At 34.0% G+C, this 22,135-nt stretch overlaps 1 protein-coding gene across 1 annotated transcript; it reads left to right on the top strand.

Moving 5' to 3' along the window:
* The first annotated feature begins 1,146 nt into the window (after window positions 1-1,146).
* Window positions 1,147-21,017, top strand: rhoca (ras homolog family member Ca). The gene is made up of 5 exons (XM_048198986.1): window positions 1,147-1,301; window positions 12,343-12,500; window positions 16,759-16,879; window positions 18,204-18,334; window positions 18,733-21,017. Exons 2-5 carry the CDS (start codon window positions 12,345-12,347, stop codon window positions 18,904-18,906), a joined length of 582 nt encoding a protein of 193 aa, XP_048054943.1. The 5' UTR covers window positions 1,147-1,301; window positions 12,343-12,344; the 3' UTR covers window positions 18,907-21,017.
* Window positions 21,018-22,135: the final 1,118 nt, after the last annotated feature.

The raw sequence follows: 22,135 nt of genomic DNA, 5'->3' as shown, positions 1-22,135 counted from the left end.
CCAGTTACTCTGAAACAAGTCGATGAAATGGAGAGAATTTTTTTTGCATTTCTTTCAATATGTTATAATTAAAATATAATGATTAATTATTAATTATAATAAAATCATTAATTTATGGTATAATTTAAAGGTATAAAAGGCAGAACCCCCAAATTATCGGTATCGGCATATATCGCTCTGAATAATCGTTATCTGTGGAGAAATTTAGTATCGGTGCATCTTTATGAAATCAAATTAGTGAAAATAACTTTTCTATTATCATACATTTTAAAATGTAATTTATTCCAGTGATGGCAAAGCTAAATTTTCAGCATCTTTCCTCCAGTCTTCAGTCACATGATCCTTCAGAAATCATTCTAAATGCTGATTTGCTGCTCAAGATTTCTTATAATTATCAATGCTGAAAACAGTTGTGCTGCTTAATATTTTTGTGGAAACCTTTTTTTTCAGGATTGATGAATAGAAAGTTGAAAAGTTCAGCATTTATTTGAAATACAAATCTTTTGTAACATTGTTTAGGTATTTTTATAGTCACTTTTGATCATTTAATGAATGGTAGTGTATATATATATATATATATATATATATATATATATATATATACCATAATTTTATATATATTTTAATATAATTTTATGTAAACTGTTAATAAAAATAAAGTATACATACATATGTATATAAAATATTTAAAATATTTAATAATTATATAAAATTAGGGTACATTTTATATATATATATATATATATATATATATATATATATATATATATATAAAAAGCTGTCACAGTGGAACAGCCTATTGTACACTTTTCAGCACAATTTAAACAGTGATACGATTATGACTCATGTGACAACTTCCCTTCCCTTCTGAGAACAACACAGTTGTACATTTCGATTAAATCCTAATTATACGGTTCTCGTCCCAGTGCATGTCAGTGTGATTTTATTGTGCTTGCTTGTTTACCTAACAGTTATAAACAAAAATGCTGATCTTAGCATAGGAACCAGGCTACACAGCAGCTTGATTTATTGGTTTGTGGTGAACGACACAGCCTGCCGGGCAGCTTCTCTCCACAGCGATCAGAATGATGTCATTATTATCGGTGGCGGAGGGAGGGACCGCAGTGATCCTCCTCAACGCCGAACCGCCTCCTTCACCAGTCAACATTCAGCAGCGCAGCGGTCGACAGTGATTCCCATTAATGCGGGCGGGTCTTCGTCTCTTAGCAATAATAGCGTGACATTTCTTCACATTGCGCCTAAAACTTGGACAGGGAATTTGATCCCCGCGAGGATATAAGGTATTTATGTTTTCATTTGTGTACATGACATCTTATTTGACATGTCGGACTTCAGGAATTTTGGTAGAAAACAAGTTTGCTGAGGCGGTCTGGGAAAAGTAGGTGGTGGCTCGTGAACTGCGATAGTTCTCTTACAAGCTCGTTGATGTTTTTAACCACCCGCGATTATGTGTCCAATTTATAGTTTAAACAGACTAGATGGTACGAGAATCCACATTTAGAGTTCTATCGAACGTTATAGAGAAACTAAAAATTCCACAAAAACATTTGCGAAAGCTCCGCGCGAGTTTTGGTTGTATTCTTCGATATATTGCCAACTAATTAATTGCTCGCGTTTCGGGTCGTGCGGAAATCAGTTTCCTTCAGTCATACAAGGGCGTTGCAGTCGACAGCGCTTCAGTTGAGTTCAAAACTTTTCCCCTAAACCCAGCCGAGCGACTAACTAACCTGTTGTTCCACCGAAGAGACTGTCAAGATGACATGTCTGCTTATCTATAGCACTGGCGTCTTAAAATTCGCCTTAGGCCAAAGGCTGTGTTCTGTGGCAAACAAATGCTTGGATAAGACTTAAGACAGGCCTGATCTTTAATCCTTGAGGTGTTGTAGGCCATTTTACACTCCCAGCCTTGAGTTCAGATAGCCTTGAGAGACATTTCATAGTTTATACCCAGATTTCAGTATGATGTAAGGGAAAACTGTTGTTTGTGTCAGTATAGACAATGTTCTCGTGGTTCTGGAAATCCTAGAAATGTCAGGGAATGTCAAAAGCTTGATTTATTTTATTTAAAAAAAATAAATAAAAAAAAAATTCCCAGGCCTGTGAAATTTCTCATGGAAATTAATAAAGTCATAAAAGGATATGGAAATTTTAATAATCAATAATTTTTTTTCCTATGTGTGCTCAGTATTTTATTTTTATTTTTTTGGACTAGAAATGACTTTTACTCTTTTATTCTGATTGGGAGCTCTATATATTGATTTTAAATAATCATCATCCAGTCATCGCAACTGGAAAATTCATAGATACTCTTTGATCAGAAAGAGAGGGTTATTTTATGAATCACAATATGATATTAATAAGGGTAAACAAAATAACATGGGCATGAACTAATGTTTAAAAATTAGGGAGTTTTGGTTCAAAGTTGATTCTAAAACATTAAAAGTGTATATTTTAAGATTCTGTGACTGTAACTGGACACCATTTTAACTATTTATGTCTTATTTTTAGTTACACTTTTTTTAACGCACAAAATCGAGCTTGCTTCTGTTCACGGTGCGCAGAATGTTTTGGGCTATGGGTTACTTGGGAATTTCTAATGGATTTTTACAATGACATTTTTTATTTATTTATTTATTTTAATTAAGGTGGCTTTCAGGTTTTGTTATATACAGTCAAACCAAAAATGATTCAGACACTAGATATATTTTTTTATATTTTACTAGTGGGTGCAGGACACTATAGTTCATTTATGTAAGTGAGGATAGCAAAATAAAGTAAACTGTGACATATTATGCCCAAAAATTCTTTATATAGTGGACAACCAGTAAAATTGATACAAATTTGGGACCAAAAATTATTCAGACACTATTCAGACCATGTTTTGCTTAAGTGTTATCTGAAATAATTAAGAATATTTTTTAACACTGGGATCTTGTCATATTTTATTATCATTTTTTTTTCAACTATAGTGAATAAACTGTAATAATAAATAAAATTCAAGGTATCTGAATACATTTTGGTTTGACTGTATATAAATCACACATTTAAAACATAGTTGCTAATAGTTTGCTAATATACAATGGTTGTCCTAGTCAAGAATTGTAATCCCACATCCTTGCTAGTTGTAGTCCTTATTTAACTTGTTAACAACTTGTTAAAAAATAAAAATGCAATGGCTTTGAAATTGATGTTCAGGTTTTGACTTTGTGTAATTAAATTTGTAGGACAAAAATGTCAAAGACAAATTATGTCAACCCCAGACCTTAATTTAGAACTAAATTGAAAAATGGCATTCTAAAAACCTATAATAATTCAACAGAACAACGACTACAAACTGAACTGAACAGGTCTTTTAGAAAAATGTTGTTTAAAATACTTTTAGACATGTGGAGGCCAATTGATGGATATGTAAGACATAATGTCTGCCACAAGTTGAATTAAAAGGCTATTAACAAGGCCTGTCGGGAAATGTAAAGGGCTGAGCGCCGCCTAAATCCAAAGCTTATTAACTGTTGGTTACCACCTTCTGTTTGTTCATTGTTTTTCTGATTATTTATTGCATTTTGCAATTGAAGAGAGAGGAAGTCGGTGTCAAGACAATAAATCATGCTGCTGAACTAACGATTGAAGACTGAATGATCGAGACTAAGACTTATAATGCATCAAATATATGCAATCGAAAATCACAGGTGTGATGGTAAAACTTGTTGCTGTTTTTAAGCAAAAACATCACAATCTTGAACAACCCTTTTAGTTTGGTGCATTAACATCGCTTGGAGTCTGACCCCAGAATGAGCTAATATGGATTAGGTTTGCTGAAAATGAAAATTGACCGGTTTCAGACCAGCTCAGCATTACAAACTGCTCCCAGAATCCTCAGTCTGCTTCCTGTTGCATTAAGCCTCTGGCTGCCTTTGTCAACCTGCCATCTGGTGAACTTTGCCACACTTTTCAAATATTTTCCTGCAGCAGAAGTGCATTTTCAGGTCTACAACCCCTAAGGCACATACTTTTTTGTGGCAGTTTTCTTTTTTCGAGAGACCATGTGGCATCTTTGAGTCACAGGACATTTTTAAGATAAGACACTAGTTAGTCCAAATTACAGAGTTGTGTTCTGAGACTTAAGCAGTCCCAAAATGAATTAAAATATAGAAGGTTAACATGTGAAAACTTGGCAGTGAATACAGAGAGAGGTTCTCCTACACACTCTGATTGGCAAAAGGAAGTCAAACCAGGACAAAGATGTTATCACTGTTTACTTAAACCAGATCCCTTCAGTTTATTATCTTCTGCACTGATGAGGTGTTCATGAGGTCATTGTGTCACTTGCAGCGTCATATAGGCTATGAAATGAGTCAGTATCTGTCCCTTATGTCACAAACAATTTGCAAACTTTCATACTCAAAAATATTTAGGTCTAAATGTAAGACTTGGTATGCATGTAGAGTTTAATAATACGTTTTAAAATTAAAGTCGGCATGAAAACAGAAGTTGTGATAGTCTTTTCTTCCCTATTGTGATTTATATCTGAGTGAAATGGCTTCTCGAACAAGGGAAAAAAATAAAATGTATGGCGGGACTTGAATTTGTTCATTGGGAATTGATTGGATGGTTGTGGTTTGCTATTGGTCAATCTCATGTAAGCGACAGAATGTCCCGCCCTCGCCCCAGTGAACACATCATCAGAGAAGACGAGATGTTGCGAGAGGGAAGGGAAGTTATTTTGATTAAAGATTACGAGGGCACATGAAATAAACAAAAGTAATTACATGCGCAGATAAATCATTTATATACTGTGATATTCACAAATTGTCAAATTTGATTTCATGGAGGTTTTAAGTTGAGTTATGGCAGATGTTTTCTTTAGGAGACGATTTTGTTGATTTGATTCTTGTTATGTTACACCAGCAAGAGTCAAATTGTGATTCTTCATTACTATACTATTAAATTTTCCTCATAAAATTCCCGGCCAACTGTCAAGTACTTCAGTTTTATTTATTCACACATTTAGTTTTGGACTTTAAACGGTACAAACACTTTGTTTGGAGACCTTTCAAGTGTTGGCATTTGTATTGAGTACTTTGCTCTGCTTGTGTAACCTTATAACCTTACTTAAGGCCATGGGGAACACAGATTGATAAATTGTCTATTAAAGGGATAGTTCACCCAAAAATGTGAAAATTCTGTCATCATTTACTTCCCCTCATGTTGTTCCAAACCCGTCAGATAGTTTAATGAAATCTGAAAGATTTCTGTCCCTCCTCTGACAGTCCACTGAAGTATATGGGGTTAGAATTGTTGCATTATTCCAAATAAATAGAATAAGATGCACAAATAAATGTAAAGAGTTTTACAAAAATTGCGAAAGTTAAAAAAAAAAAAAAAAAAAAAAAAAAAAAAAACTTCTGCCTGGCATTCATTTGTGAATCGCTTCTTGTGCATTTGTAAATCCCTGCACACATTTATGGATTTTGAAACATTTGTAGCATCAAGACGTGCAGACAAATCCACAAATAAGTGGATTCTATCCACCGTTTACTCAAGCCAATCAGATAACGTCCGCATTGCGCTGACCAATCGTAGCACATTCTTGCTACAACCAATCACGTTTTGTTTGAACATGCTTGAAATATAAAATGAATGCCTAATAAATAAATATATATATATATATATATTTATTTATTAGGCATTCATTTTATATTTCAAGCATGTTCAAACAAAACGTGATTGGTTGTAGCAAGAATGTGCTACGATTGGTCAGCGCAATGCGGACGTTATCTGGTTGTGCTTCCAGTTTGTTTTATTTTGCTATATATATATATATATATATATATATATATATATATATATATATATATATATATATATATATATATATATATATATATATATATATAGCAAAATAAAACAAACTGGAAGCACAACCATGCCTAAAAATGTATTTTTTTATAAGGATAAGGATTGGTGCATCATTCTGTGTTCTGTAAAAATAATTTAATATTAATTTTACACAATAATAGCAATGTGGTATAGTATATAATATACTATTATAATTTTTTTTTTTTTATAATAAATTGTCATGCTAAGCACACACAAACATCATTAATTTGAAACATGTAATTGGGAACAATATTGGAAGCAAAAAACATACCTAACATAATATAAGCTAAGCTAGCAGGCTAATCGGGTAGATGTATGCTATGCTAGTACATAAGCTAACTAAAAAACAACAAGAGAAATGCTTGATTTCAAAACCTATAGCTTCAGTTATATACTAGTATTTGAACCATGTAATTTAAAAGACATTAATGGTCACTATAACGCATTTTAAATGATATAAATCATAACGTGATTTTGCAGGAATTATAATCGGGCACTAAAAATACTACCCATTAAAGGAGACCAGGCTACGGTTTCCAGGTTGAACAACATGTTTCCTGGAAATGGTGTGCAACGGGGTTTGAGAAAAGTTTTCTCTTGTTTGGTGGGTGTGTCAAAAATGTCAGCCCAATCAGCAGCAACATGAATATAAACCATGCGGTATTAAAGAGACAGCTCGCACAATGGGTCCAAGTAAAGTCCTTTACAAATTTGTCCGCTGCACCTCGGTATACGCAACAGTTGAAGATATTAGAAGACATGTTTGTTGTAAGAGTTTTATAGTAAAAATATAACATATCAATTCTTCAAAAAGAACACAAAGAATGGCCTTCTCAGCTGCCATAGTTGCAACTCTTGCATCATCAGAACAGGGTTTTCAACGCACCGCCGTTTCAGTTTTAAAAAAAACGTTTTGCAGCGCTTTGTCGGGGCTGAACGCAGCCCAGATTCCTGGGGGGACTCGATTTCTCACCACACCGGCTCTTGCCACGGTATACAGAGCTGAAGTGTGGACTCATTTTGGCTTTCACTATAAAGAAACCACTGAGGAGATCGACAAGAGTCATGTTGTTTGCGAAATAGGTCATCCTAGAATCAAATTTTTTGCTCAGATCTTATACATATAGTGGCTGCTGGGCATTTCACTTTTAAAACCATGATATGATCTCTTTGGAATGCAACAGTCTGTCAGGTTTAAAAAAAATCCCACCTATATTTTCTCTACAAACAATCGTAATTGTATTTACATGTATTTAATGTTTAAAATACTATTTATAATGCTCTATAGATCATTGGATCCATGGAGCTGCACATATTGTCATTAAAACTGCTTGACTGAAGAAGTGGGAAAACTATTGGCTGTTGTGTGACAGTAATTTCACCTATTACACAAACTCTCATGTTTATCATGAGGTTGAATCCAGTTATTTATTAGTCAGCAATATTGATGCTTTTCTGTTCTATCTTGAATAACATGATGCTTCCATAATACGTTGTTCCAATAACAGAGATGTAAAGCGCTGTTTCTCTGACATTTGCAAAGGCTCATAAAATATAATAGTTTGGCTTGGCTTGATGCACAGTTTAATGGTCTAACAAAATCCAAATTTTAATCATTTTTTACTGTACCAATTTTATGGGATGCAGATGAATGAGCAAAGTTATTTCAGGGCAAGACTGCCCTGATTGTAAAGCAAATGCCAGGCAAAGTTGTTTGTGACATAAAACATATTTGTAAATATTTTTTTATTATTATTTGCAAACCTCATTTTATTTATTTGTGTTTTTTTTATTTTCTGGAATATCTTTACATTTATTTGTGAATCTCAATCTATTTATTTGGAATAATGCAACAATTCTAATGTCATACAACTACCACTCTGATGCTTCAAAAAGTTCATAAAGAGATCGTAAAACTAATCCAAATGAATGAAGTGGTTTAGTCCAAATTTTCTGAAGACACACGATCACTTTATATGTAATACAGATTGAATTTGGGCTTTTATTCACATATAAACATTCATCAACTCACACATCAGTTATGGTAAACTGAAGCTCAAGAATGTTTTCTTGACATGCGGGAACCAGTGAGGTTCATTCTTGTGTTACACATCACATTTGAGCTTCCGCAAGAACCAATGAGGTTTGTTCTCGCGCATCAAGCAAGTACTGTTATCTTCATTTGTTTCAAAGATGAACGAAAGTCTTATGGGTTTGGAACGACATGAGGAAGAGTAATTGATGGCAACTTTTTCATTTTTGGGTGAACTAACCCTTCAACTGCAATAATATATTGTACTTCAACTTATTGCAAATTACAATGTAGTTTGATCCTCAAAATAGATGTATTTGGGATTAGTTGGACAGTTCCTCCATCCTCAACTAGAAACCTGTTCTAGTTGTGTTACTAAAAACAGTGTTTGTTTAGAAAAACTTTGGGATGTGTCCTTTCCAGATGTGACAGGAAACAAATTTAAGCCAGTGCTGGATTTAATGTGGATTTGAGTCTCTTTCTTACTGTATGAAGAACTGAGTCTTCAATAATAGTCTGTTTGTGTCTGTAACCTGAATTACCTGCTTTCCTGTATTTGTGTACTTATCTTTTGTCAATAATTGAACAGGCATTTTTCAGATGACTCATTTGAGGGTTCAACATGTTTTCAAACGCATGAATCATGACTTCAGTTTAAAGGCCTATTTACAGGAAGATGGAAAACGGCAGGGAATTCCATGCATTTCAGACTCTTCTACGTAAGAGATGCAGTGCTTATAAGGAAGTGTCCTTGTTCAGTTGCTTGCTTTTTATTTTCTGGCTTTCAATAAAAGTGTCCCTGAGCATCAACGAATTTCCTCAGTGCTTAGTTTCTCTTTTAATATCTGAGAAAGAGATTTCTCCCATCAACCAGTACTCTCTGTGACTTTCTCACACAACGAAAACTTCTTATCAAATAAATAGTAGTAAAAATGGTAAAAAATTAAAATAAAAATGCATGATTATAAGTTGGCTGTCAAAGTTAATATGCATTAACATTATTTATCATTTTTTTTTATTTAATTTTTTTTTTTGGATTATATGGGGGAAAAAAGAAAGGGAAAAAAAAAAAAAAAATATATATATATATATATATATATATATATATATATATATATATATATATATATATATATATATATATATATATATATAATATAAAATTTGTTACAGCTTGTTTTTATTTTCCTAGGAATCCCGGCACAAAAATTGAGACCAAACTTTGCTTTTCCTCAGTAAAATTCCGCTAAAATGTTTTGTATAGTATCAACAAAACTGATATACAGTCAAACCAAAAATTATTCAGATATTTTTGATATATTTCTACTAGTGGGTGCAGGACACTATAGTTCATTTATATAAGTGAGGATAGAAAAAAAAAGTAAAATGTGACATATTATACCCAAAAATTCTTCATATTGTGGACTACCAATAAAATTGATAATGGAACCAACAGACACTTTGACCTGACCATGTTTTGCTTAAGTATTATCTGACATAATTAAGATTCATTTTTAACGTCTGAGATCTTGTCATATTTTATTACCATTTTTTAAAACTATACTGAATAAACTGTATTATAGGGTTAGTTCACCCAAAAATGAAAATTCTGTAATTTATTACTTACCCTCATGCCGTTCCACACCCGTAAGACCTTCGTTAATCTTCAGAACACAAATTAAGATATTTTAGTTGAAATCCGATAGCTCCATGAGGCCTCCATAGGGAGCAATGACACTTCCTTTCTCAAGATCCATAAAGGTACTAAAAACATATTTAAATCAGTTCATGTGAGTACAGTGGTTCAATATTAATATTATAAAGCGACGAGAATATTTTTGGAGCACCAAAAAAAACGAAATAACGACTTATTTAGTGACGGCCGATTTCAAAACACTGCTTCAGGAAGCTTCGGAGCATAAATGAATCAGTGTGTCGAATCATGATTCGGATCGCGTGTCAAACTGCCAACGGCTGAAATCACGTGACTTTGGTGCTCCGAACAGCAGATTCGATACACTGATTCATTTGTGCTCCGATGCTTCATGAAGCAGTGTTTTGAAATCGGCCGTCACTAAATAAGTCGTTATTTCGTTTTTTTTGGCGCTCCAAAAATATTCTCGTCGCTTTATAATATTAATATTGAACCACTGTACTCACATGAACCGATTTAAATATGTTTTAGTACCTTTATGGATCTTGAGAGAGGAAGTGTCCATTGCTCCCTATGGAGGCCTCACTGAGCTATCGGATTTCAATTAAAATATCTTAATTTGTGTTCTGAAGATTAACGAAGGTTTTACGGGTGTGGAACGGCATGAGGGTAAGTAATAAATGACCGAATTTTCATTTTTGGGTGAACTAACCCTTTAATGAATGAAATGTTCAAGGTGTCTGAATAAATTGATTTGACTATATACTGTCATAAGAACTGCAACTTCTTTTCTCCAGCTGTTTCTGTGCTCCCTCCCTCTCTGTTACTAAGAAATAAACCCCTGCGTTTCCTGTGGGTGGATGGAGCTTCATGAGAGAGAGAAAGAAACCCAGGCTGTACTAAAAATAAAGTTCGTCCTGCTCCACGGAAGCGCAATCTGATGGAGGCCCGTTGATAAGTGGTCGTGTTAAAATGAGCCCAGACAGTGTAGAAGACTGTTTGTTGTAAGATTACTAAGGAAGAATAGATGGGTGTTGGGCGGATTGGAACGACGATATGCACAGCTGTGCTTCCCTACGAGCACATATTCATCATGGATGCGGGACAAATCTCCCTCATCGCCCACATAAAGACCCGAGCGCAACCTCGCTCACGTCTTCCTCAGAATTCTCACACTACACCAGCTCCTATAAATAAGCGAGTTAGTGCAGATATTGATGTCGGTGATCAAATGCGTGACAGATTAATGCGATAATACATTCTCCTCAGGGATCTCGCTAAGTTGATTATGAGTAAATACTTTCCTCTTTTGCCCTACTGACGTCTTGTAGTTTATAATGCAAATTGATTTGAATTGTGTAGCCAGAGTCCAAAATTACTACTCACAAAGTGGCAGATGTGAATAAAATTAGGTTTGCTGGGTAAATAAAATGTGACATTATACAAGGTTTAAATCAAACTGTAAGAACGATGAATGTGATTAAAATAAAAGATGTACCCCATGCAAGTGCCATTGTTTTATCACAAGATGCACACCAGTAATGTTTTTTTCTAGGGTACATTTATAAAAGCTACTTAAAGGTTTAGTTGACCCAAAAGTGTAAATTCTGTCAGTAATTACTCGCCCTCATGTCGTTCCACACCTGTAAGTCCTTCTTTCATCTTCATAACATTAAGGTTGAACCACTGTAGTCACATGAACTGTTTTAGATACGTCTTTAGATACGTTTTTTGGGCATTGAAAGTGTTAATTGTCTTGCTGGCAATGCAGGCCTCACTGAGCCATCGGATTTTATCAAAATATCTTAATTTGTGTTCCGAAGATGAAGGAAGGTCTTTTGGGTGTGGAACGACATGAGGGTGAGTAATTGATGACAGAATTTTCATTTTTGGGTGAACTAACCCTTTAAATACCTTAACTGAACTAAGGCTTAATCCTAGCTTAGTCTAAGCCCTGTCTGTGAAACCGGGCTGTAGAATTTGATTGTTGAAATGAATTGACATTTTCACTATGAAAGTATATTGACAGGTCTGTTTGTGTCCAGAAGCCTTGTGCGCATTGTGCGTTTTGTAGCCCATGAGGATTGCGTCCTCGGGGTGAGTTTTGTATCAGGTTCACATGAAACAGATGTTCATATCATGTTTGTGTACACATTTTCCCCATCTGCTCTTGATTCAGCGGCTTGCATTTGCCTTCAGGTCTGTTGTTTTGGTATGGTGGACAACATTTGGCTTATTGATAAAGATAACATTAGGATATACTTTAAAAAAGAGCAACACAAGTAGTTTTATGTCATGTTGGAGGACAAAGCATGGAAATAATTGAACAGCTGTTTGTAGTTTATTGTTGAATTTTCTGGCCACTCTTATAAATAATAAAAGTGAGTGAAAGCAGGTCTATCAAGCTTCAAAATGACAAAAAACCCATAAAAGTATCCTAAAAGTGGTCCATATGACTTCTGAAGAGCCTTGATGTAGCCAACAGATGGAAATGTCTTGATCTTCTCTGTGTTTTCTTGAGAGGGATGACTGATTCATGAACGAATCATTTAGGCCAATTTTGTGAACTGATTCTTGGAAAAGATCTGACTCAAAAGAACAATTTGTTCTCAAAGACAGCCTTTTTGGACTGGAGCCAAACTCAGTATATTTCCATAGTGCGTTCAACTCTTATTTTCAAAAGCTCAAAATTAAAGAGTCATTTCATGACATGGAGCCGATTATGGTTGAAGCAAGTCTCATATTTGCTCTCCAGGTATGGCTGCTATCAGGAAAAAGCTGGTGATCGTGGGAGATGGAGCTTGTGGGAAGACCTGTCTACTCATAGTGTTCAGCAAAGATCAGTTTCCAGAAGTCTACGTGCCTACTGTGTTCGAGAACTACATTGCAGACATTGAAGTTGACAGCAAACAGGTTGGTATTGATTCTTGGCCGCCGCCAAACCTCCCGAAGCCTGTTTTTATGCAACTCATCTTAGCAATATTTCCAGACCTTGAGGTTTGGGATGGTTTTGAAAATTGCTGATTGTGAAACCCAAGCTGAGATCTATAAATAACCCAGAACGTCATTCGTTTTATTTTCCTTAGTGAGAACCGTCATGTTCATCCTGAAACCAATCTGTGAACATTGTTGTTGTTATTTTAGTCTTATGACAGTATATCCTCTATAGACACATTATCCAAATATTTATCCAAACGATCGCACCAGTAAGCGTAAAATAACAGTCATTGTTTTGGAACAGTGTTGTTATTGTGTGAACTAGAACTATTAAAAAGCATTTTCGGTAATTGAAGTAAAGCTAAAATAAAATAATATACACTACCGTGCCGTTCAAACGTTTTTAAACGGTAAGATTTTTTAAAAATTTTTAAAAGAAGTCTCTTCTGCTCACCAAGGCTTCATTTATTTTTCCTTTTGCAACTTTATAAATGTCTATACTGTCACTTTTGATCAATTGAATGCATCCTTGCTGAATAAAAGTAATAATTTCTTTAAAACTCTTACTGACTCTGAACTTGAACGGTTGTGATAATGTTACAAAAGCTTTCTATTTCAGATAAATACTGTTCTTTTGAACTTTCTATTCATCAGATAATCCTGAAAAAAAAAAGTACACAACTGTTTTCAACATTGATAATAATAATAAATCTTTCTTGAGCAGCAAATCGGCATATTACAATGATTTCTGAAGGATCATGTGACACTGAAGACTGGAGTAATGATGCTGAAAATTCAGCTTTGCATCACAGGAATAAATTACATTTTAAAACATATTCAAATAGAAAACAGTTATTTTAAATTGTAAAATTATTTTACAATATTACTGTTTTTGCTGTATTTTGGATCAAATAAATGAAGCCTTGGTGAGCAGAAGAGACTTCTTTTAAAAAGTGCAACTTTGGCAACTAACTGAAATAAGTTTAAGTAATAAAATGACTAAAACAAAAACTGAAATAAAAATAAATTAAAGCTATATGGAAATATTTAAAAAAATATATATAAAATTAATAAAAATGTCAAAATGCATAACAAAATGACTAATCAAATTGCGATTGTTTTGGAACAGTGTTGTTGTGGACTAAAACTATACCGGAAAATAATTGAAGTTTAGCTGAAATAAAATAATATATAAATATAGATGAAAAATAAACTAAACTTAAAATAAAAATAAATAAAAAGCTATATAGAATTTAAAAAACTGACAAAATAAAAATGACAACATAATAACTAAAGGCACATGACTAAAAATTAAACTAAAATTTGAACCCAAAAATCTAAAAAATAAAGCTAATATTAAAAAAAAAAGCTAATTCAAAATATTAATAAATACCATAATCGTATATAAATAATGCTTTGGAATGGGTGACGTGAAGGGGTCTGATAGATAGCCCATAGTTCTGATGTTTTGCAGTCCTGACCACTATGAAAACTAAAGGGGACTTGGCAAAACAGGAAATGGCTGTTCTCTGGTTTCCTGACTGGACTCGAGATATCCCCACCCGTCGCTGCGACTCACCAACCCTATATAGACCACTTCATTTCCTGTGATGGAAGAGGGTTTTTTTGGTGGAAGGTGGGTTCATTCTGTGTCTCCAGCACAGGAAATGTTGAAGTCAAGGAGCAGGATGGCATCTCTTTTAAAACCCCTCGCTCTCTCAGCAGTGGTACACTGCTTAGTTTGTCAAGATATAAAAGCTTCCCAGTGGTGATTGAGCATAAATCTTTCCAGTCTTTGGGAACATTCTGTACTTTATTCACCCGGTGGATAAACATACATTTTAAAGTCAACATGAAAATTGGCCCTATTTACTTTCTTAATACACATTCCTGATCAGCACTGCATGTTTCTCCAAAGAGGAAAAATACATTTATCTTCATTATCCTTCTCTAAAACTTGCTCTGCAACCGATATGACGTTCATTTTTGGCTGATGCCACCTATGCATGCTCTTTGAAAAACGATGAGCCATTCAAAGTATTTATGGGCTTTCTTATTCCGCACCTGAACAGATTATTATGATGTAGAGCTTCAGATCAGTGCACAACGGAGGAAAAAATAGTCTCCTCTTTCAGTGAATTGAGGAAAGATTGTGTAATGATGTGGCATCAGGCTCAGTGTATGACTCAGCCGCGGTATGATGCTAAGCTTCAGTCCTACAGGAGAGCAGAAGGGATGTAGTTTGATTCCCTCTAATCACCCATTAAACTAATTCAATTCATTAGGCTTGTGATTGGATAAGACAAGTCTTGTTGTTGTGGCCCTGTACAGATTGTGAGGGAAGAGTGACATATGCGAAGGATTGATACTTTAAAGTTCATTTGCTTTTATAGTAGGGATCTTCAGTATATCTGACACCATATCAATGTTGACTGATAATAGCTTTTTTAATTATCTGACACTGGAAGTAGAAAGTAAACGGTAAAAAATATTTTTCATAGTTAAAAAAAAAAAAAGAAAATACTATTTCAGTTTTTCTAGTTTATAATTTTACATTTAATTTAAAGAGTTGCTTTTACAATTATTGTGATTTGTTACGTTTATTAGCAATTTTGAAAATGACTGTTGTTGACCATGTTTTTTTAAGTTTTTTTTTTTTTAATGGTGTTGTAAAAAAAAGTCTTATTCAAAGGATGAAATGTTTAAAAACGTAAGCAGATTTATTTATTAAACAATTTAAAATAAATAAATAATATTTGAAATTAAAATATTTAACATTTTGTTTGCTTAATTGATCATAACCAATATCATGTATAACCAATATATAGGAAGCCATTTTGTTGTCATGTGACAAACTATAAAACAGGAAATTATATCACAAATAGAATTCCTGTTGAACCTTATGACCCTTTGTCAGGCTCTTAAACAATTAAACACTGGTTTTCAAAACATCTAAAAAGTGTAAATAATTATAAATTATAATTTATACACAGTACAGTCCAAAAGTTTGGAACCACTAAGATTTTTAATGTTTTTAAAAGAAGTTTCGTCTGCTCACCAAGGCTACATTTATTTAATTAAAAATACAGTAAAAAACAGTAATATTGTGAAATATTATTACAATTTAAAATAACTGTGTACTATTTAAATATATTTGACAAAGTAATTTATTCCTGTGATGCAAAGCTGAATTTTCAGCATCGTTACTCCAGTCTTCAGTGTCACATGATCCTTAAGAAATCATTCTAATATGCTGATTTGCTGCTCAATATTTATTTTCAATGTTGAAAACAGTTGTGTACTTTTTTTTCAGGATTCCTTGATGAATAGAAAGTTCAAAAGAACAGCATTTATCTGAAATACAAAGCTTCTGTAGCATTATACACTACCGTTCAAAAGTTTGGGGTCAGTAAGAATTTTTATTTTTATTTTTTTGAAAAGAAATTAAAGAAATGAATACTTTTATTCAGCAAGGATGCATTAAATCAATCAAAAGTGGCAGTAAAGACATTTGTAATGTTACAAAAGATTAGATTTCAGATAAACACTGTTCTTTTGAACTTTCTATTCATCAAATAATCCTGAAAAAAAATATTGTACAAAAATATTTATATATATATATATATATATATATATATATATATATATATATATATATATATATATATATATATATATATATATATATATATATATATATATATATATATAATTTGTTGTTTGTTTGTTATTAAATGTCAGCCATTTCGGTTATTGGCTGTAGCATAAAAATAGTTATCCCTATTACCAAAAAATTCTATATTGGTGCATCTGTGGTGTAAAGAGGCAAACATAATAACCTGCATAATAAATGTATAATAATAATCTGAATATATCTGGTCCGTATAGGTCTAAATAGAAAGGGCTCGTGTGAAGTAGAGAGGTACACACATACTCACATGTTTCCAGTTAGCTGTCTTAAGCCACAACTGTTTCTTTTTGTGTTGTGCTCTTTTTTTTTTTTTTTTTGCCTCGCTTCTTGTATAGTGGGTTGTACACTCCTAAGGGGACGCCTATTGAGACAAGGGTTGCATGGTCTTAAAGTTTGTATTAAGTGCACTTCTCCTTTTTGTCCAACTTATTTGGTTGTAAATAACCCATCATGTGAAGTCCAGCGAGCTGTAGAGATCATAAAAAGCTTTGACTAGTTGTTTCAAGTGAGGTTTGACTCATCCTGTCCAATTCTGATCCACAGGTGGAGCTCGCTTTGTGGGACACAGCAGGACAGGAAGACTATGATCGCCTGAGACCTCTGTCTTACCCAGACACAGATGTCATCCTCATGTGTTTCTCCATAGACAGTCCCGACAGTTTAGGTAATCATTTTTTTTCCAAAAACCCCAAAATCTGCTTTATATCTTTAGTTTTGAGTCATCTGTATGTGTGACAATGCCTTTCTTACTGGAAACACGATTCACTAAGTCATCACTTTATGCAGGAAGTTCCTGTGTTTTGTCTGCGACAAATCATGATAACACTTGTGTCCATGACATCATTGTCTTATCTGTCCACTGTCCAGCTTCCCGAAGGAACATCCCAGTTCTTATTCTTGTTATAATAAATGCCGGAAAGCTTGAACAAATTATATAAGCATGTGTTTAAAAGTTATCACAGACAGTTCTGAGATTATTCAGAATTCAGCCACATGATTCAGCAAAAGATCAGTTTAAAAGATCAATATGTATAAATATATGAGTCATATAATTCCCCCAGCAGTGAAGTGGAATGGAACCACCATTATTCTTCAAAGACTCTAAACATGAATTGCTTAATATCATTAATAGGATTGGATTTGTTGGGGCAAATCCCTTATATCACATACTTTCTTTGGGTCACATTAACATTACAAAACAAAGTTTTATAACACTGTATGTAAGTATTATTTAACCTTTTTGTCACCATATTTGTCCTTCAAATTACAGTACCTACAGTTTGAAAGTCTGCAAAGACTTTATTATATTATATTATATTATATTACTTGTACTTATGTAATGCTTATGTATTACTTTGTTTAAAAAAGATCCAGACTTTCCAGACTTATTCAAACTGGATACTGTAATTTGTACAATATAACGCATTATGTGTTTTTTTTTTTGTTTTTTTTTTAAATATACATGAAAAAAATGTTTCATGTATATTTGTACATTTTACATACATACAGTACATACATGTGTGTGTATTTAATAGATATTATTGTTATTATTTTATTCATGCGTATTTGAAAGTTTAGGGAAAAAATAAATGTATACATTCATACATATGTAGGTTATTATGTATTTTTGCTTCTCTACACAACAGATGTACTAGTATAGAATTTTTTTGGTAATACTGAACTAAAAACTATTTTTATGCTACAGCCAGAAACTGAAATGGCTGGCATTTCAAAATAATTTGAAATATATATTTCATAACAAAATATGAAATAAAATTTTATATGTATATTTATAAGTTTGTATGTATATGATATATTTACGTTATTTTTTATTATTATATTATTTATGTATATTTTATATGCATGATTATACTATATATATATATATATATATATATATATATATATATATATATATATATATATATATATATATCAAATTTGTGTTCAAAATCATATATCAATCTTGAATGCGTGTGATCTTATAGAGAATATCCCAGAAAAGTGGACGCCGGAGGTGAAGCACTTCTGCCCCAATGTTCCCATAATCCTCGTGGGCAATAAGAAGGATCTGCGGAATGATGAGCACACACGGAGAGAGCTGACTAAGATGAAGCAGGTGTGTTCCCGGGGCCAGCCGCACCACCACTATAGGAGTCCCATTAAAAAGCTCTTAGCAGCCAGCATTACTGTCACTCTAGAACGCCTGATCATTATCATTCGTCAAACTCCTCGTACTCGAGCGATCAGTCCAACCTCTAATAACCAATGACTGATGTTATCATGCCTCGCCCCTTAAATAATGTGTCAGCAATAGCGTTCGGTTATCTGGGCAGATGGCCTCCGTTAAATCAATTCATTTAGTGAGCAGAATTGACATTGTATGTCATAAGTCGGCCTTTAGCTGCAGACAGTGCCTCGCAATACTGCCGTCCATCATTCACAACGTTCAAACAGTAATTTGGTTCTAAATCATATCGAATGTGATGATTCAGTTCCAACTCATCTGTTCTGCAGGAGCCGGTTAAACCGGAGGAGGGCAGAGACATGGCCAATCGTATTAGCGCCTTCGGCTACCTGGAATGCTCAGCCAAGACTAAGGAGGGCGTGAGGGAAGTATTCGAAATGGCCACCAGGGCGGCGCTGCAAGTCCGCAAGAGGAAGAAGAGGAGCGGGTGCTTGCTGTTGTAAGAGAACTTTCCGGTCTTTTTCCAGAATGATCCCCCCACTGACCAGGAAATACCAAACTCCACAAAATTAGTTTTTGACCAAACAACATAAATACACTGGACTGTATGTCACATTTCATGCAAACCAACAAATGCGAAATGGAGGAAAGTGAATAAAATATGCATTAAACTGACAGAGGCTGGGCAGAAAGACAGGTTAGATCAAAATATATCTATATCACTGTTTATCTTGATTTAGTTTTCCTCTATGGCACAATGTTTCTCAGAATACAAACTTTTTTTTTTCCCTCCAGTTTGTACTGTACGGATGACGTCAGTCATAACGTTATTGTATTTTTGCATATTTATCAATCTACCATTATAATCTGGTGAGAGAACATCTTCATATTATTGTAATCGAAATTAATTTAACCACGTAGAAATCTCTTAATAGCACAGAATTTGGTAATAAAAACAGTGCCTTCATGATCATTCCCTCCACAATTTGAATGTAAAGTGTGTGTTTTGAGCTTCTCTGTTACTTCTACACACTTTCTAGTAGTGAATAACTCTATGAGCCAATTAAATGTATTTAAAAGTGAAAAATCTTTAGTAATGCTGAGTTTATAGCTTTCATTCCCCAAATAAATATCAATGACGTGTAATTTGGAGGCTCAGTCGGATCTAAAACCAACAAGCACCAACATTTGTTGTTTTTGTCCTCCACACAGGCATAAACACACACACGTGCACATGGACTGAGCTCTTTAGATATTAAACTGGTTGAACCTGCCTCGAATATCCAGGCTGAGCTCACATAATCTGACTGTATTGTCCTACATTAGCCGGCACGCATGCTTGAGTATTGTTAATGCAAATATTACATTTAAGGTGCAATCACTTTTGAAGGTTTCTAGCACTGCGAAACATCAAATAAATACACAAACTGATGATTGTTAGCCAATGTACTTTAGTTAGAAGAGGCCTTGAGTGCCTTTCCAGTTCCCACAGAATTGTGTGCCTTTAGTTATCAGACTTTAATGCGTTTGGGCTGAGATGAGATGATGAACGTTTATGTCCACGCATGCGTTTTGTCACGATCGGTCTTGTAATGTTGCATGCCAGTAATCATGAGGTGTTCGGATCATCCCGTTTCTGACAGTAACCTTAACTAATCATGCAGAGTTGTGCTTCTAGAAGATCTGTAGCTTTTGTTAGCTGGTGTAGAATCCATATACTGATGTCACTTCCACTGCTGTCCGCTGCTGGTGCCATGAGATGTCTGACATGAGGTAATGCTACCTAAATCCAGCCCTATGTTTCCTGTCTGTGTTGACTTCAAACGAGTATTTAATTCATTAGCATGGTGTAGCTCTGTTTCCATCGTACGATACCGTAAAATAGGAAAATCACAAAAACAGTCAAGAAACAGTGTTCTGGGTCATATGTCAGCTAAAAATGAAAAAGGATATAGTTTGCATTAAGAATGGAATGGAATAAAGATTTATATAAGTTTTTCATTTATTTTAAGGTGAAATATGACCCAGGCATTTCTTTGTGAGGCAAATGTTCCTTGGGTTATTTTATGTTTAGGTCCATCAGAAGCATAGAATGTTAAACTAACCATCTGTATAATTCTTGAACACCTGGGACACTATGCCATGGATTTTAATTTATTAAACAGGGCATTATTAAAACACTGACTGTAATGTACTGACTGTACAATACAATGCACAAGGAACACCCCATTAGACTCCATCCAGACTACACACTACTTGCAAATAAAGGAGGAACTTGTTCTTTATCTTTTTTAATGTACTAATTTGTGGAATCCGTGATGAAATCCTCGAAGCCGGCGTGAGAATAGACCCATGTCTTTTGTGAAGTCATCGTCTGCATGAGGAAATTACTACAGCAACCAGTCTTAGCAAATGGAGCTCCACACTGGCCTCTGAGATCAATCTGCTGTGTTCATGTGGTCTCTTCCTTTTTTCTGGAAGTATTAAATATGATTTATTAATCCAGATTTTTATGAGCGCTCATAGTAACAATGCTTTGTAAACAGGACTAGTAGTAAATGTTTGAATGAAGTGAAACCAACTTATGTTAATAAACTATTTTTTCGAAACAAAATAATGTTGCACTTTTTTTTTTCCTTTTGTATGAAATTACATGCAGTAATCGGGTATTTTATGGTTGAAAAATAAATTGACAAGTATTTTCAGCCTATATTTAGGGCCCCAGCCCTAAAACAACATAATATTCTATATTCCATAATGCCATAATATAAAACCCATTATTACATGGGTTTTAAACAAAAAGTTTCTCTAAAAATAAAGTTAAAGATATACAGTACTGTGCAAAAGTCTTAGGCCACCATTAGATGTTAACCAATGATATAATGACCATATATAATCATTTCTCAGTCTCTTTATTAAAACATAACCAAAAAATATAGTAAATTTGTATGCAGTATTAAAAAAACAGCCTTTATAGGCTAAACTGGCAAGTTTTGAAGGGTTAGTTCACCCAAAAATAAATTCTCTTATAAATTACTCACCCTCATGTAGTTCCACACCTGTAAGACCTTAGTTTATCTTCGGAACACAAATTAAGATATTTTGGATAAAATCAGATGGCTTAGTGAGGCCTCCATAGACAGAAATAACAATAACACTCCCTTTTTCAATGCCCAGAAAGCTACCAAAAACATTTAAAACATTTAAAACATGTTTCAACCTTAAAGCAGAACTAAGTAACTAATTGATTTGTAGTGGTGTGTTTGAGGCGTGCACTAACCGCCTCTGGCACGTCTACGCCAAAAAATAGCACTTGCAAGTTGAGCTTCGCCGACCCGACACAATCTCGCCTCATGTTCACGTTCACGCGAGAGTGAGAAAATGCTTTACGGTAATTCAAAAACAATGTGTATAATGACTTTATAAGACAATTTCGAAAATTACCCACCTCCATCGAGTGTACTGTATTTGCAAAACTACTGCGCTGGTGAGCGTTGTAGTCCAGAGCTGCGCTTCGAGTATTTATGACAGTGTGATTCACTGAAGGAAACTAGGGGGAGCTTCGCAAATCTTACTTAACCACAAATAGTATTCTCGTCACTTTATAATATTAAGGTTGAACCACTGTAGTCACATGAACTGTTTTAAACATATTTTTAGTAGCTTTCTGGGCATTAAAAAAGGGAGTGTTATTGCTGGTGATGCAGGCCTCACTGAGGCAATGGATTTTAT

The sequence above is a fragment of the Megalobrama amblycephala genome, linkage group LG8, assembly GCF_018812025.1.
Source record: "Megalobrama amblycephala isolate DHTTF-2021 linkage group LG8, ASM1881202v1, whole genome shotgun sequence".
NCBI lineage: Eukaryota > Metazoa > Chordata > Actinopteri > Cypriniformes > Xenocyprididae > Megalobrama > Megalobrama amblycephala.
The sequence above is the reverse complement of the archived record's forward strand: the minus strand, read 5'-3'. Positions and strand labels throughout refer to the sequence as shown.